The sequence below is a fragment of the Elaeis guineensis genome, chromosome 4 (assembly GCF_000442705.2).
Source record: "Elaeis guineensis isolate ETL-2024a chromosome 4, EG11, whole genome shotgun sequence".
Classification (NCBI taxonomy): Eukaryota; Viridiplantae; Streptophyta; class Magnoliopsida; order Arecales; family Arecaceae; genus Elaeis; species Elaeis guineensis.
The window spans coordinates 38524774-38543764 of NC_025996.2; the positions used below are offsets into that span (position 1 = coordinate 38524774).

Consider the following 18991-nt stretch of genomic DNA (forward strand, 5'->3'; position numbering starts at 1 on the left):
TTTGAATCTTCGCACGAAATAGGCCCAAAGCATTTTGCTCAATAAATGATCTTTTATCATACCGATTCAATGTAAACCGTCCATCTGGAAAATAAAGGATGTTATAGACCTGAGGTTAAAATTAAATGGATCGCTAATGATGTAATTAGTTACCATCATTAATTAACACCAGAGACGGTTAGTAACCCAAATCAAGAAGGAAATTCCAGTAAGAGCCTTCGCCATTAAATTGAACTCCCCTCGATCCTTTTTTAACCCCTTTTGTTCCCCGCCCCCCCCCGTGCATGCCGCCCGCTGCTAAAGTGCGCCGGACACGGATACTTTATAACCCCGCGTCGCCATTTCTCCGTCGGCTTCTCTTCTCCTTCCTCCGAGAAACCAAGAAGATAAGTGGAGAGAGAGGAAGCGATGGCTCGGGAGCTCTTCTCCCGGCGGGGTCCGCATCTGGCGGGCTCCCGGCTCCCCTCTGACAGCACGCATCGACCGGCGATGGATCGCCGGCACCGGGCCCATGCGGCGGCGCGGAAGGGCTCGACGTGCCGGCCGTCGCGCGTCGTCATCATCGGCGGCCTCGGCCTCGCCGTCATCGTTTTCTTCGCCCTGGGGTTCTGGCAGCAGAGCACCATGATCGACGGGCCCGTGGACGACGGTCCGCGGCGCCGGCCCCTCGGTAGTGTGCTGCGATTCGTTCCGGCGGATCTGCAGAGGCGGTTCGAGGAGCAGGGCGGGCTGGATAGGCTGAGATCTGAGCGGGAGCCCGGCATCCGGCGGCCAAGGGTGGCACTGGTGAGTGATACTTGATCCCTTGGGATTGCTTCTTGATCTCTTCTTTCAGGTCCTTGGTTCAAGATTCTGGGTTTTGAGCGTTATTCGTCTCTTGTCATTACTGTTGGATTTGATTAGAGGGAATCTGTGCCAAGAATCTTGCATCTTAGTTCATCGTTCTTTCATGCTTGATTTCTTTTCTCTAGAGCTGGAAATTTCTTTCCACTACAGTTCTGGTGGATCTTGAGGATACACCAGAGACTGTTGTCACTTACCATCACTTGCATTTGGTTTTGCTCTATGCTCTGATTGCAGCTGAACCTAAATGAATTCTGTTGTCTTATAATCCGAACAACTACAGTGCTGTCAGTTTCCAATTCGAACCTTCTTGACGTATTAGGTATTCTTATTACATTACTCTTCTCTCGTCATGTTAATGATGTGAGAGTAGTGGTGGTAGAAGCGAATTATGCAATATAGGTTACATGTGAAGTAAGTGGCACAAACCACAAACTAATACTAATCTGTCATGGAAATGACTGAACTATAATATCTTTTATTTCGTTCCAAATTCATCATGCCCATCAGATCTATATATTGGAATGCTTTCAACAACCCTTATTCCTAGGGAGTATGGCAAGAAAAGAATTTGATCTTAGACTAGTAGTTATTTGAGATTCACCTGCTCACCAGATGAGATCACAATAATTGAACCGACAACCAAGGAATCATAAAGAAAGTACAAGGGCTCAAAGTCAGCTTTGAATAGTATTATTAGCTGTACAATTGAATTGGAATGAAAGCCAAGAATGATAAAAGACATTTGACCTGTACTATCTGTAAATTCACTTCTTCACTTGACCTATCTTTTTGGTCATTTGATGCCAAAACTGAATGCTGATTGAGGTTTACAGTCCTTAGAAATCCTGCTATCTTGATGTATAAACTAGAAGGATCAGGTGGAGCTTTCGGAAGTTTCAGTTGCTTCTCCGAGCCATTGGCCTTTGCTATTTTGATTCAAGAAACTTTTAACATAAAAATGTTTAAGTTTTTTTGCTGGAAAAATCAATCTCTTGGAGAGAATCTTAAGAGTTGCTTTGTTTTATTTCAACAACCTCAACGAGTTAGGATGGTAATAAGATTGATCTTATTTTGCAGATGATGCATTTAAACCATTATGATGTTCTACTACTTGTTTTTAACATTGATCCTAGGGTGCTGAACTGCTGATCTGTCATTGTATAATTAGCCTTCATCCAACATGAATATGGCTTGATTTAGATCCAACCTAGATTTGAGACCCAGCTCCATGTATCAAAATTTGGTTACCATGAAGTTTAAAATCTGCAGTATGGTCTGGTATGGTACCTATCATTGTGTTATATTGTACCAACATAGGGAATTGGCCATATTAAAAATTTTGGAAAAAAAAGTTCAGAAACACTATTAGGGTTCATATCGAGTGGTATGGGGTTGGTATGATGTGGTTTGAGTCCAGGCATATAATTTGGTTTTTAGGTTGGTTATCTTGCGAAATTGTTCCTAGAGATGCTGTATACTAACCGCTGGTTGTTAAGGCACACCACTGGTTGGTATGAAATATTACATGTGATATTTGAAACTTTGGTTCCAATTTTGACTTGGCTTTCCTGTTGGGCCATGCAATTTCATTCAAAACTAGAATGGACTTGCTAACCTAAACTTGACTCAATGAGACCTACTAGGAATCATTAAAAATGCTAGTAGCATAGTACCAAAAAGATCAAGTTTTTTTTAAAAATGTAGAATCACATTTGGGTTTGAATGGTTGATAAAAACCAATTTAGGTTGGTTAGAGTTCATACTAGACCTGGTCGAGGTACATTTCATGTCAAACTTGAACCCTTATGTCTCATTTCCAACACCGTTTAGAACTTCTAATCACAAATTAATAAAATGAATAGCCATCATCAATGCAAATCAACGATTAAATGCATCAAAATCTAGGAAGCATAGATACAGGTACGTGGTACGGGTATTTTATGATACGGATACGCCGATATGGCAAAAATTTAAAATATCATGATACGGGTATGGCTAGATATTTTATATTTTTATTAATATTTGAATATATATATATAATATTTCAATATTAATAAGAATATATGAAAAAATTGAATCATATATATAATATTCAAATGTTAATAAAATTAAGTTCTTAAATCTCAACTAAATTTATAAGTATCATTATAAAAAACAAACAAACACTTGCAATTAATGAAAAGAAAAAAACTAGCAGTCTAAATAAGCAGAAGAAATCAAAATAGTAAGTTTTGATAATCAAGTGATAATAGTTTCAACTGCTTTATTTTTTGCATCATCAGCAAAAAGCTTCTTTCCATATCTGATTTATTAAGGGACAAACTTGCAATCTCAAGAATGCAGAGATAGGAGTATCGGTGCCGCACCGGAAACGTATCTGCATCGGAAACATACTCCGTGTTGGTACACGCCTGAAATAGGAGTACCGGTGCTTCATATTCAAAATTATTTCCTAAAGCAAATTGATTTCTAAAATTCAAGGACTGTAAAAATGTATATTGTTAGCTCATGTATTTGATAGAATAAGTAACGATGCATGTCTGATAGATATTTGAGATGGGTCATTTTTCCAATCCAAGCCTGATCTTTTGATTGAATCAAGTTATTCTTGGGTTAGTTCCTACCTATGGTCACATATGTATTGAACTTTGCTTCATTAATACTTTTTTCTCATCTAAGATGCATTTTTACTGGTTGTTTCTTTGAGATATTAGATTCAGAATTATGTAACATAATTTCTGTTGTATTTTTATTATGAGAGTTTGCTTCCCGTACCTTGGCCTTATAATTGTATATAAAAGATACAGAAAGATCACTTTATTTAACTCCAGTATGAAACACTACATTATTAAAGAATGTGATGCTGCTAGAAAATCCTCTCAGACACTGGTTATGTGGACTTCCTCTTAACATCATAAATCTTTCAGTTGATTTACAGAGCTGGTCTTAATTGTTCTGCATCCCCAACCTTCTTTTTGTCCACCAATCACATGACACCATTTAAAAATAAATGGCTCTAAGTTGAAAATTTCTTAACTCATCTCAATAATTGGGTGGAGGTTTTATGTTCTGAGTTTAATATTAAATCCCTGAGACTGAGAATAATATATTTTTCATTGTGCTGTACTGAGAACAATGGTCTAGAAAGCCTTGTGCACTAAGCCACTATTTCTATACCATGACACAACAATGATAATTTTCTGTCAACTAACTTTTGTGATGTTCATTATCTCAGGTCATAGGAAGTATGGATAAAGATTCACGAAGTTTGATGCTATTAACTTTGGTGAAGTATCTTACAGAGCTGGGATATAAATTTACAGTGAGTTACTTTCACATTCTCCTAGAGAATCTTGTGTCATTTACATGGTGGAAGCTCTTGCAATGCCACATCTCTATATATGTTTGTGTATGCTAATTTCTATGTAGCAACATTGTCAAAACCCAACTGCATTAAACTCATATTGAAAATACATTATCCAAAAGGGTAATGTTGTTAATGCTAAAAAAAATTTCCTATTCTTATCCATAAATGAAATTTGATTTTAATGTCATATAGCTTTACAAGTAATTTATTGGATATGTTCCTGTATCTTGTCTGGAAGTTCTGCTAACAAATTTTAGATACCAAAGTTTTAAATCCTGTGGGACAGGGCTCCCTTGGTTTTCCGTTGGAACAGAATGAGCCGCTATCCTGCCCCGTCCCAACACTTGGGACAAGGGATGTCCCAAGATGTCGCAATTGGGATGTTGGTGGGATGGATTTATCTTGACACATGGGATAGTACTCCATCCCGGTGTCTCGTGGGACATCCCATCAAGATCTGAATTCTTTAATGGTATAATCCAAAGTGCTGACTTTTTCTTGTAAATCTTGTGGTCTTCCATGGATTTAGTTTATCTTAGATTTTGCCTTGCTTATATAGAAACAATAATCATTTCACAGGTTCCAGTTGCTTCTTCAAGAAAGCCAAGACTATTTGGAGTCTGATTTTTATGAGGGCTTTTTAAATAGGGGAAAGTTGTAGGATTGTTGAAGAATTATCATTAGTGGGAGATTCTACATGATCATACAAGAGAATATGAAGTTCACTAGGGCAAATTCTAAAATGATATCAAGGAAACTTCTCTTCTAAGTTGCTGTGGTGTAATTTTTGACTACAATCTGTCATTCCATGTTAATTTTCCTTCTAGAAATGGTAGTTATGGATTTATGGATAATGTTCTTGTTGTAATTTGGAAACTCCATTCAATACTCTAATGTTTGGATAAACTTTCTTGTTTCTGTGACATCAGTACCATTTGTGCATTTTTAACTAAGTGTATCGTTAAGATGAGATCATTGCCAAGATTAAGTGTCCAGTTTTCAATTATGGTAGTCAGTTGGTGTATCTTTTCATGATGTGGTGCTTAAGCCATTAATCTTGATGTTTTGAGTAGAGTTGTTTTTTCAATTCTTCATCTGTGGATACAGTTTTATTGAAAACAATTAGAAATGTTAGGATGGTAAGTTAGTTTCTTTATTTGATCCCTTTATTTGCATTAATGTAATTTCTACTAATATATGCTTATTTCTTAATTGGAAAAATATCATTTTAATGTCATGACTGAAATAAACTTAATAAAAGCTGGAGGCCTACGGGAACAGTGTTCTAATGAAGCTGAACAGTTCTAGAGTAGACGGAATAATGCTTTTGAGGAGCCTTAGTGGATTTATAGAATCATAGTTGATAAATAAGGGATGAAGGGGGGAAGAAAACAAAGGTAATTAGGAGACAGGATGGAGTGAAGGTGGAACTTTGCAGAATGCCGAGTGGACTTTGTGATGACATAGATTCCATTTGTCTAACTTGTGTAGATAGTCTTTAAGAAAGCTTTAGAGTTTAGACAAAGTATGCTTGTAGTAAGTCTGCTAGGTGATACTACCAACTAGAACTAGATGGGACTAAGCATAGCTATGAAGGTGTTGTAGTGAAAAAGATGGAAAATGGCTTAAAAGCTGTTTGTGGAGCACAAGAACTCATGCTGTAGATGCATTGGTTGCCTTGGTAGTACCTAAAAGCAAATAGCAGGTGAGATGCTTTAACTTTTTGGTAATTAAGGCTTCAAATCTGGTATTTTTTTCTCTAAGAAAGTCAAGCAACAGATGGCGATAGGTCCAAGGGAAATCTTAAAATTCTACAAACTATATGCTTGTGTAGTGGGAGAACTTGCAGTAGAGGAGATGTGAAAAAGTATTTAGGATAGAAAATAGAATTGGTGGTTCAACAATTTATTGAAGGCTTGTTTGTTAAGAACTTGATCAAGAAAGATTGAAGAGCTGATTAGGAAAAAGTTGCTTAACATGGGATGGGTATCCTATTGTATTATATGATGAAGATTAGACCTTCAAAAAAATGGGATAGATGGAATAAATTAGAATTCTCGTATTTTCCCATGATAATTTGTTACAATTTGTTTATTATTAGATCAAAAGCTAAAGGACATTTCAAATAAAAATATACATGGCAATCTTGTCTTTCATGGCATGCATAGCAAAAGATCATCTTAAGATATACAATTGGAAGAAAAAAGACAGTGTGGAAGCCATTATTGTCAAGGATGCACCTAGGTGCAAGGTGCATGCAAGGCTTAGCCTAAGCGCCTGGCTTAGTCTTATAGCCCTAGGCAGGGCTTCTTTGTTTAGGTGCTGGAAAAGAATGCTGTTTTAGCACTTTGATGAAAGCCTGAGTGCAAAGGAAAAGTGTGCCCCTCCAACTTTTATCCTCGTCATAGGATTTCAACCACATCTGATAATGATGACAGGCTAAAAAACAAGAATGGGAGAGAGGATTAGGATCCGAAGTCTTCCAGTGAACTGGAAGCTTCTTCTTTTTCTTCTTCTTCTTGTTATTCTCCTTCTCCTTCTTCTCCTTCTCTTTTCTTCTTCTTCCTTTTCTCCTTCTCCTTCTCCTCCTAAATCTCCTTTGCCTTCCTTTCCTTTTCCTCCTCCTCCTCCTCCTCCTTCTGCTCCTCTTCCTCCTCCTCCTCCTTAATCCCTCTCTCCTCCTCCTTCACCTGAAGGCAAGGGTGGAGTAATAGAGATAAGAAGATAGGCAGAGGACATGGCTATTGAAAACCTGATGCATTCCTCTACCATCTCTGTCTGATTTCGATTTTATGTACGCCTGGCTCTTGATAAGTACTGTATCACACCAGTAACTTATCCCACTTATGATTACCATCATTATATCACGTAAACTAATTCCATATATTGTGAGATATTAGCTAATATTATATATTGCTGGTTTTATAATCAACTTTTTTGCTTTAAATATTTTTAAGATTTTATTCAAAAAGTATTTTGATTAATGCAATTTAAAAGTAAATAATAAATTTTCTCCTCCTCCTCCTCTCCTCCTTCACCTCTACCTTCTCCTTCCCCTTCTCCTTTTCCTCCTTCTACTTCGGCTTCTTCTTCTTCTTCTTGCTCTCCTCTGCCGTTCTTGTTCTTGTTCTCCTTTTTTCTATTGTTTTCTTATAAGACAGCCTTACATGTCATGTGAAGGCATGGCAGAACTCATAGAGGTAAGGGGTGGGTTGCGGAAGTGGCTGTTGAAAACCTGAAGTGTTCCTCTGCGAGCTATTACCTTTTGACCTGGATATTTTGATTGGTATAAAGCAGGTTCTTGGTAGTGTTTGTTTCTCATATTCTATATATGCATTCTAGAATTTTGTACATGCTCTTGATATTTCAGATTTCTTTCCTACTCTATTAGGAAAGTGCATCTCTACTAATTCTTTGCTTGGTGTTCTGAAAGTGAGATAAAACTAGATCTTTGGCTTCTAATTCCTAGTTGTTTATGCTTCTTCTTGTCTCTATAATATTCCTTATTATTTTTCCCCAGTTTAGTGATGCTAACATGCTTATGTGATTATTTTTCTTTCTGACCATCTTTTTGTACCATGCTATATAAACTTTAAATCTTAAACAGATTTTCGCACTCAAACATGGGGAAGCTCACAGTTTGTGGACATTTTCTGGTTATGAAGTATCGTTTGTAAGTACTAAGCAAGATTCCAAACTGGAGTATGGCTCTGTTGACTGGTCAAAGTGAGTTTTATTTTGTGACATGCATGCATCCATGAACATTTCTGTCATTATTTCTTTTGAATTGAGTATTTCAACTAAATCTTTTCATTAAGTGTCCTTTGCTTGCATTGGCATGTAGCATGGTTGAATTATCCTTCTGTTTTGGTCATGTTGGCAATGATGGTATTTTCTTGACTATTCTAAAAACTCTCTGTTCATTTGTGATAGTTTCGAAGGTGTAATTCTAAGCTCTCTTGAAGGCAAACAAGTGATTTCAAGGTACGTACCAGTTTTCTTAACTTACATATTTAAACCCCTACACACTTTTTGGGCTGTCAAACCTGTCCAGTTATTGTACCGTGTTCATGATATTGATGTTCACATTTATTGACAAGGGAATCACAAAGGTGAGTAATATTCTCGAAATATTCAGCCATTTTTTTCATATAATAGAGGAATTATAATTCTTTTTTAGGATTAATTTCTACATGGAAGAAACATTATGATGGATTAGTCAAATTAGTGATCATTAAGCCAACTATAGGGGCTGAATTTACGTATCCTTCGATGCAAACCCCTCATTGAGCTGCATGTTCCATTGATTATGGCTTCCTATTTATGTGCGATTTTCTTAAAATTGGTTCAAACTGAAAACAGTGTCCAACTAACATGAAATCCAATTATAATAGCTGAGTTCCATACGCATACCTAAATGCATGCATAAATACTTGTATATATGCAATGATTTATCAAGATGATTTGTTAGTCATGTGTACAAAAGTATATAGGTGTACACACTACACAGGGTTTTATAGTGCTAGAAGTTGGTGTCATGCTGGACTGGCACTACTGTACTATGTGCCACATGCCATGCTTTGCTGTGTTGCATGTAGTTAAGTTTCACGGTCATGCGCTAGAATAATGAAAATACTCTTTCTAAAAATAATTGACCATGTTAAACTTCTTGTTGAGGCTTTTAAATGTTGTTTCATCCAGAAAAAAAAAAAGAAAAACAATGTACAATTTGAGGTAAAATAAGATGGTTTTACCCCTAACAATGCATTGGAGCCAAAAAATGACACTAGGTTACAAAAATAGACAAAACTGTGCTAAAACATGTAAAATCATGAAAAGTAGACAACTCATGATGGAATATCAATTTAATAATTAATAATATCCAAAGTTATGCCTTTACCTTACAACACTTGTAAGTGTTAACATATTAGTTCACAATAACATGTGTCCATAATATCAAATACACGTTTTGCCTCACCTTTGTGCCATATTGAATGTTTATAAACCTGCTCAACATTCTCTTCAGCTTGTGGGTCCATGTTTTATATCATGTATATTATAGAGGTACTGCCACTATTATAAGAAACTTATGTATTATTCATAATAGTATAATGCCATAGCCATAACCATGTGAATCAAGCATTCTTCTAATTATTTGGATTATCACATGTAGTTAATATGTGAGCACCCCTATATCATGCCAATGACTTGCTAACATGGTAGAGTTGCAATTATAGCCTTCTTGAGGTGGCTAATTTAATTGTTTTCTGTTTCTGTGCCTGTTGTGCCAACAAATGGCTGATTCAAATTGGACCCCATTAAGTTGAGTTTATTGAATCCTTTTGACCCAATCATCTGGTTACAACATGCCTAGGTACTTAACTGAATAATCAGCTCAGATTTGGTTTTGGGTCATGGGTCAATTTAACCTAATTATGACTTGTTCAGAAGAGAGGTGTGTGTGTGTAACACAAAACAAATATTATAGATCTAATATTTAAATTTATTTGATTTAAATTGTTAGATGTAGATCAAAACCTAATGGTATGGGTGATGACATTTCAAAGATGAGCGAGGGGAGAGACACTTTACATAAACATCTCCATTCCTTGTCCTAGTGTCAATTCCAGTTCTCCCCTGCCTTTCAACCATAGGATGTCCTCATCCGCTATGGGCATCCATCAACCTTTGATGACCATTGGTGAGACGAGCAGACATTGACAGCCAGTGGCAATCACCTTAGGCCTAATAAACACGCTCTTCATCTCCCTCTCTTTCATCAGCTGACTGGGGCCTCCATCTCTCTTTGTGTACACCCACCTTCAACCGGTATTCCCACCTCTAGTCTTGCTGCCCTCATCCCCATCTCAGCAACTCCAACACTACCCTCGATCACCCAAAAATACCTCCATGTCAAATACAAACACGGACTCTAGTTCAAAATCTTAATCAGATCAGGTTAGCTTATGATGTCAAATACCTGATTTTTGGTCTGATTATGTTTGCAGTGACTTTTTGGCAGCTTGTCCCTTATAAGTGGTTGACCTTACAATAACAGACTGCTAATGTGCCAGTTCCTTATTTCTTACTTTGTTATTCTTTTCCTTACTAACACTTAATCCTTTTCCAATCAAGTATGTCATTGCTTGCCTAAGTTATGTTGTTGGCACAAAAATCTAATAATTGATGAGGTTTGCTATCTTGGTATCGGATATCGTACTGGTACCATCCTATTACAGTGTTGGTATGCAGTTTGGTATGGTCCAAGATAGCATACGGAGTATCGGTATGGTATGAGACACGGTATGCTAATGGTATAGGGTGTACCGGTCAGTTCGCCTCTATAGGCATTCTACGGTTTTCCATTTGCTTAAATCTCTTCTTGTTATGCAAAATCAAATTTGGCATTTGGCATTGTGTGCCATTTTCCTTCAAACTTTGTTTAATTCAGTGTTTACTAACCAAAAGCTCACTAAAATGTTAAGATATTCAAGCTCATTTATGGTAATATGGTTTATAATTTAATTTTCTATTTGCCCATTTCTCTTGCATTTCCGTGTCTATTGCACTCTCTTATTTCTATATGCTAAATATTTTTCCTTAAATTTTTAATTTTTCAAGTTATTCATGTTGTTGTTGGAAAATACTAATTCTTTTTACTCGTGCATGTATATAACATTCCACCATAATGTCACTTTGTTTCTATGCATATTAGTGTTTAGGCTCTCTATTTGTTGTATTTTTGAATTGGTTTTATTTTCTGTGATCATGTTTTGCATCTATCTAGTGCCATATAAAACTAATAATACGTCAGACTCCCTCTGTCTCTCTGACACCTTAAATTCTACAGCTTGAATAAGGGCAAATCCTTCTATCAACTTGGCTTTCACCCAAGGTTTTATGTCCTGATTGGATGGGGGTGTCCTGCTTGTCCCATCCCATTCTTATAAGAAAACGGGATCGGGGATCGGACCTGAAGCCCATCCATGTAGGGAAAAAAGAAAAAAAAGAAAAGAAAGATGAAAGAAGGGAAAAGTGAAAAGAAAGAAAAAGAAGAAAAATGAAAGAAAGAAAGGAAGGGAGAAGAAAAGAAAGGAAGCAAAAAAGGTAAGGAAAGAGAAAAAAAAGAAAAAGGGATGAGATGACAAAAAGAAAGAGAAAAAGGAAAGAAAGGAAGATAGAAGAAAAAAAAGAAAAGAAGGAAAAGAAAGAAAAAAAGGAAAAGAAAAAAGAAAGAAAGAAGGAAAAAAGAAGGAAAGAGAGATGAGGGATATCTATCAGATGCATGACTGAGACGGCTGTCAAGACGGGATGGGACCGCGGGGCATCTTGTTCCATGGAGATACTGGGATATCTCTGTCCCATGGGATTTAAAACCTTGCTTTCACCTACATGAATTGAGAAAATATTTTCTATATTGTATTTGATGAATCTTCATTCAGACAGCTATTATTATTCTCATAATTTTTATTATATCTTACTATATGGTGGTGTTTGAAACATAAAATAATTAAAACATTCTATGAGCTCAAGGTTTGCTGTGCCGGTATTGAGGTTCGTATCGATCGGCCAGTGGCACGGTTCAATATGCCCCCATATTGTTTTGTGCTAAGCTTGAAGAGACATAGCAGAGTAAACAGGGAAGAGGGAGAACTGGAGAGAGGGGGGAGGGAGGGAGAGAGGGAGAGGATAGGGAGGCCGGTGGTGGCCGCTGGAGGGCTGAAGAGGCCCTCGAATATTCAGAGGAGTGAGGGAGAGGGAGAACTGAAGAGAGGAAAAGAGAGAGAGGGGGGAGGAAGGAGGGGGAGAGGGTGGCAAGGATGGCGATGGCTGTCGAAGGGCCACGGAGGCCCCTTGGATGGTCGAATATTCCTCTCCGCCTTCTATCAGATTGAAATAGGGGCGACTCATTCCTGTTTCAATTGAGATTTATTTATTTATTTTTTGTTGACTCAAGGAAGTTGGCAACCCTCTCCACCTCTGCAATTGAAACAGGATTGTTGACTTCAATGTTAGTTGGCAAAAAAAATTAAATCGCTATTAAAACATGGGTGAGTTGCTCTTGTTTCAATCCAATGGAGGGTGGGGAGAAATATTTGGCCATTCGGGGGCTTGCACAGCCCTTCGATGGCCACTATGGCTTCTTCGCCCTCTCCCCCTTCTTACCTCCCTCTCCCTCCCATCTCTCTCTGTATATATTTTTCGAGGGTAGAGCTTTGGAGGCCTCAATGGCTCTCTAGCCGCCTTGGTGGCCTTTCCTTCTCCTTCCCTCCCCCCTCTCCTATTCCTCTCTTTCCTTCTCCCTCCTCCCTCATCGGTGTTTCGCTTCGAATGCTAGATCCATTCTAGATAGCTATTGGTACGGTTCGGTATATGCCCCAAACCGGCTTTAGGATGGTTCAGTGAATGTTGTATGAGATATTTTAAGCATTTATAATTCATTAAGTGTATAATGAATATAATTCTCAAAAGAACTTGCACCAACTAGTTGTTGGTAATTGTGTTAATTTTATAAAATTGTGTTAGTTTTATAAACATTGATCAGGATTCACTTATTTTTATTGTGACATTATTATATATTTATGAGTCTTCTAATATGTAATTATATACGTCATTGTTATAAGTTCACAAGTTATTGCGGATGGACAAGATCACTGTTTGGAACCGTCCCGAACTGGACGGTTTAAGTCATGCCAAACTATACCGACAGGAAATCGGTCCGTTCCGGCATAAAAACGGCACAACAGCCACCTTGGAGGGAGGGAGAAGAAAGAGAGGAAGAGAGGGGGGGAGAGGAGAGGGAGAGGCCATCGGAGGTCGTCCGAGCTCGCGCCGAGGGCGAAGTCAGCAATTGGGTTGCTGACTTGGTGTGATAAAATCCAAAAAAAAAAGCAAAATAGGGGCGAACTGCCCCTGTTTTGCAGTAGAGGAGGGCCTCTAGCCTCGGCCTCCCTCAGGCCCCTTGGCGCGAGCTCGCCGGCTGTCGGAGATGTTGTAGCGGTGTCGTCCTTTATCTGGAGGCCTTCAACGGCCTCTAGACACTCAGTAACTAGAGGAGGGCCTTTGGCCTCGGCCTCCCTTAGGCCCCTCGGTGCGGGGTTGCCGGCCGTCGGAGATGTCGCGGCAGTGTCGTCATTCGTCTGGAAAGCCTCCAACGGTCTCTGGACACTCGGTAAGGACCTCCTCTCTCTTTCTCCTTCCCTCCCTCCACCCTTATCGAGCTCGACAAGAGCTCGGATGGCCTTTGGAGCCCTTCTCTTCCTCTGCCTCTACTTCTTCCCCTCTCTCTCTTCCTCTCTTTCTTCTCCCTCTCCCCTTCTCTGCCCTATCGGTTTGGCCTAGCACAGACCGGCAGGGACCTATACCGAACCATATCACCGGTCGGTCGCACGGGGTCCGGTTCTAGTTCGGCGGTCTTTGGACAAGATAGTAGAATCCTTGATGGACAATTGTTAAAATTAGAGTGAAGACACATTATTTAACATTTTGAAATACGATGAGAAAATATCAGGATGCATTATCTGATTTTGCAATTCAATTTTTCCTCTCTTACATCTTAAGAAATGTTACAGCACATTGCTCTGATATCTTGTTGTTATATCATGTAATGCTATGTTTTCATTTTGTAAGATACCTAAGAAAGCTTGAACAAAATATGTTTAGTTGCTGTAATATGAACTTTTTAATTGAATGAAACATATGAAGTTTAACTTATGTTTTACTTTGATCTCTTTTTTTCTTCTTCTCCTTATTCTAGAAGATATTTATGGTTCATTCTGTTGTTATCTTGTTCTACATGGGTACTTCACATTGTATTAATAACTTGTGTACTGGATGCAGTCTTATGCAGGAGCCTTTCGTATCTGTACCACTTATCTGGCTTATTCAAGAAGATATCCTTGGGAAACACATTTCACATTATACAGAATGGGGCTGGCAGGATCTAATCAGTGAGTGGAGAAGTGCTTTTAGTAGGGCTGATGTCGTGGTGTTTCCAGATTACTCTCTTCCGGTAAAAACCCAGTGCTCTTTATTTTCTGTAAAAGCAGTCACAGTTGACTTCTTTTTAAAAATTAAATAAAGTTTTTTTTTTTTTTTTGACTACCTTCCTATTTATTTTTCAGTTGTTGTATAGTCTGCTTGATATTGGGAACTTTTTTGTGATTTCTGGATCTCCTGTGGATGTCTGGGCAACTCAAGGCTATATTAAATCCCATTCGCGATATGAGTTGCGGAAAAAATATGGATTTGGTGAAGATGACCTACTAATTCTAGTCACTGGAAGCCATTTATTCTATGATGAGTTACCATGGGATTATGTCGCAGCTATGCATGCCTTAGCACCTCAAGTTAAGACACATGCAAGATTAAAAGATCTAGGAGGAATGATTAAGTTTGTCTTTCTGTGTGGCAATTCTACAGATGCCTCTGGCTCTTTTCAGGTACGTTATTAAGTGCATGACTATATGTTTCTACTATCCTTTTGTATAAATTACCTGCAAGAAGCAAATGTTGTCGTTGTTGTTTTCATTATTATTTATGGGCAACTTTTTGCAAGTGACAGATGGTGAAAAAACTTCTCTATGTATATAATTTGTCTTTGTTCTTCAATAAATCTATCAGCATATAGGGTAGTAATATATAACAGTTAGTAAGTTTTTTTTTTTTTTAAATAATTAAGATATCTTTCTTTGAGCTTTACTCATCCTTTTGATGTATTTGTCAACATATGTACTTTGGTGTGTATATGTATATCCATGTGTTAAGAAGCAAAATGAACAATTTATTTGTTTTTGTTCATAGCTTGTTTGAGGCATAGAGCTGTATTTGTATCCATATTTTAATGTGAATGCTGTGAATAGCAATGCATTTGGTATTAACATGTGTCTAGAAATTTAGTCATTATTTATTTGTTTTCTAGTCATTATTTTTTGTCATGTAACTTTCATGCTGGATTTACTAAGAGTTGTTCATTGCTTTACACGTGAGAAATTATAACTATCAATATCAATCAAACTCATAATATCACTTAAGTTTGAATCTTTTATGATGTTAACTAGATGATAGCATAGGCCATACATTTAGTTGTTGCACATTTGAATGCCATCAATTTATCTTGAGATTTCTAACATAAAGGGCTTTTATTATTTTATGTTTTTGAAAATGTGAATGAGGAAATATTTTCTTGGTTAGCTATCTCATGTCCATTTCATCCATCCTAAGTAGGTGCCTAACATGCCCAGGCTATTTAGGGGTATGTTGAGGAAGACATTAATCCTTCCTAACCTAAATGCCTGTGCCCCTACCACCACACAGCCATCTCCTTAACAGTGGTGCGCAAGGTTTGCCATTTTGGTACCATACTCTGTAATGGTGCCATGCTAGTACAGTGTCGATACACCTAGTATGGAGTTTGGTTTGGTATATTGAGACTTGATATGCCCACCGTAATGAGTCTTGGTTAGTTGCTAGTATGGTATGCCCAATTAGGGGTACACAAGATGAAATATTGAGTCTTGATGATGTAATTTGATGCCATGCAAAGCCTAAGTTCTTTCCTTGAACTTAGTCTTGGCAAGTATACCTCGATGATTTTGGATTCAACCCACCCTAGTAATAGCCCAACTTGATGTTGAGTTATTATGGATTGTATCTACAGATTTGTTATTAATGGATGTGATAAGTGAATTTTTGACATTTATTGGAGTTTCTTGGCAAAATAGCATGTAATGCTTAAAATATCTTGGGTGTGGCTAAACGACAGCCTTGTTTATTGTAACTTCATATATGATTATATTTTTACTATGGCAATATCGATCTTGATTCTCATAGTGTGTATGTTTTCTAGCTATACCTAGATGAAAAGTAAATGGCTTGCAAGATTTTCATCTTAGCTAAGACATTTGTTTGCATCATTATTATGTATTTAGGTTTGTATGGTTACTAGGTACTTAACAATATGATGTAGATAAGATATTGGTCCTGGCTACCTTGACCAATATAAAATGATATATCACAATATACTAGCCAAAGTGATATTAATTTATAGGCCAGTATCACTTCATCATCTTCCATGTTAGCCACTACCTTGGTGGCACATGTATCACCTAGGATGTTAAGGACATCATAGAAATGGAAGTTGTTGACTAGTAGGCATATTGGTGGGTGTGGAACATAGGGAAGAAGGGAGAGAGAGCATTAGGTGGAGCATGAAGGAAAGTTGCCAAGGCATCATCTCATATTTCACATCCTAGATCCGAATTTGTCAGTAGGGGATGCGAGAACTGTCGCACACTTGTAGAAAATTTTTCTCATAAGCATGCAAGGCATCTCATCATAATGTCATAAAGCAAGTAGTGGAATTAAATATCAATAAAAATAGTAAAATATGAGTATAAATAGTAAAATTTCATAAAGTGCTAGATAGCCCAGTAAACAAGGAACACTTTAAATATATAGATTAGGCAATAAGATAAATAATAATCTATCAAAAATAATGATATGAAATATATTAGTTCAAAATCAAATATAGACAGGCACCATGAGCAAAACATTGTACAAGTGAAATCAATCTTTCTGAAAATTTAAATTTCATTCATAAATCCAATATCATTCGGAACATCAAATTTATTTTGTTAGCCATGAACTATAACCACATACCATGTGGTTGGGCTAGTTAATGAGCTTAGATAAAGTCGCATTGCTAATGCATATCTCCAATGGCAAGATATCGAAATGCCAACATATAACCTCCACTGGTTGGGTATGGAAGTAGCCACATATAACTCCTATTGATTGGGAATCAAAATGCCAACGTATAACCCATACTAGCAGGATATTAAAATGCTAATATATAATCCTCAATGACGGGATATCAAAGTGCCAATGTATAACCCCTATTGATAGGGTATCGAAGTGCAACGTATAGCCCTTATTGATAGGGTATCGAAATGCCAACATATAATCCTTACTAGTAGGATATTATAATGCTAACATATAACTTTACTGGTAGGGTATCAAATATAGTTAGGTTGTATATCCAAATTCTTCTCAAATTAAAGCTATTTTTCTGAAAAATATATTTTTTGTTCCAAATCAAAAGATAAAATCATGCAATATCAAAATCAATCGAGCATACTATGTCTAAATCAATATGTTGGATCATGAGTCATATAATATTCTAGAAAAAGGTATATTCAATAATAAAATACTATGCATCAAGTTCATAAATCATAAGTGATTTGGCTTCAAAATCTATAATATTTTATAAATTACTAATATAATCTAGAAAAGTAAAGCATTACTTACCTCGCAAAATCAAAAACTAGACTAACTTTGGGAATAGTCTTCAATACCTAATATCCAAAAATTACATCTCTATTAGAATTAATCATGATAAATCCTAAAATTAAATCTGAAATCGTGACACCCTAACATCGAGTTGAGCCCAATAACTAGAGATGGGTTGCTTAGAGGTAGTGTCCTACAAACCGAGTTGAATCATGGATAAAAAGAGAGAAGTGACCTTTCATGGTTCTCACAAAACAGGAAAGAGACGGGCCTATGGTTGAGGGGGGAGAGTGATGGTCCGTAGTGACTGCAGGTGCCATTGAACAATAGAAAGCATGGCAAAAGCTGGAGAAAGGATAGAAAGTAGAAGAAAAGGGCAACAAAATATGAAGAATTTCTCCAAAATAGGGAATCATGAGGGTTAGGTGCTAGATCATCAATTGTTCATCGTTAGCTGAGCTCATGGTCACTAAGGACTCAATTGAGGCCGGCATAGGATATATGGTAGCCAAAAAAGGGGACTTCTTTGATTTTTTTCCTTTTTTTTAAATGAAAAGAGTAGCTTCATGGCCTCCTAAAACTAGGGGAAGATGGGAGGACTAGTGGCTTGAGGGTGGTAGTGGCTAGAGCGTTGTAGTCTGCAACAACTAGGGGTGGCGGCGGATGACTAGTGATGGTAGTCAATGAGAGATAGGTCTAAAAATAACTAACATATAGCTAGAAAGAGGGTTTGATTAGCTCGATTTTGAGCTTTAGCTTGCTTGCCTGTGGTTGGGCTTTGGAATATGGCCTTGGTTGATTGATAGAAAACGGTGGAGATGGTAGCCAAAAAAAGAAAAGAAATTGGCCAAAAATGATGCTGAAATAGGGGATGTCTTACCAATCCAAATTTGGTGATCTCTCTATGGGATCCAAGTCGGTTCCGACTTTTCAATAAAGGGTGAGGTTAGGGAAGATGGTGGCAAAGTCCCACAGCTTCATCAAGGCATCAATGAGGGCGATATTGCAAGAGGCGACGAAACCACCAAGGGGAGCATCGACGATTTTGATGGTTGTCGGTGGTGGGACTCAAGAGGCTATGGTGCATCCTCTCGAGGGATGATGGAGATCTGATATAGTCAGTGGAGGCTAGCTTTTCTAGTCCCAATCAGAGATTAAGGAGTCTGCCTCTTTGGATTGAAAAAAGGATTTTCATCTCAATTTCCGCCACATTGACCCCGTTTCAAGCCAAGCACCAGGCCAAAGCTAGGTCATGACTCAAAGAAAACACTAGGTTGGTTATGTGCAAGGTTTTAAATCCCATGGGATGGGATTGTCTCGATTTTTTCATGGAATGAGACGTGCCGCTGTCCCACCCCATTTCGATACTTGGGATGGAGGATGTTCCAAGATATCTCGATCGAGATGTTGGGACGCTAGCAGGATGGCCCTATCCTGACACATGGGATGGTACCCTATCTCGGTGTCCCGCGGGACATCCCGTTGGGA

General features: G+C 37.7%; 1 protein-coding gene across 1 annotated transcript in view; it reads left to right on the forward strand.

Annotated features, from left to right (window-relative positions):
• The first annotated feature begins 282 nt into the window (after positions 1–282).
• The window catches only part of LOC105042926 (uncharacterized), a 57932-nt gene continuing 39223 nt past the window's right edge, over positions 283–18991 (forward strand). Inside the window, exons 1-6 of the mRNA XM_010920295.4 lie at positions 283–786; positions 4082–4168; positions 7821–7939; positions 8147–8197; positions 14054–14225; positions 14338–14655. Coding sequence (XP_010918597.2) covers positions 409–786; positions 4082–4168; positions 7821–7939; positions 8147–8197; positions 14054–14225; positions 14338–14655 — 1125 coding nt within the window. The 5' untranslated portion in view covers positions 283–408. The remainder of the gene's footprint in view (positions 787–4081; positions 4169–7820; positions 7940–8146; positions 8198–14053; positions 14226–14337; positions 14656–18991) is intronic.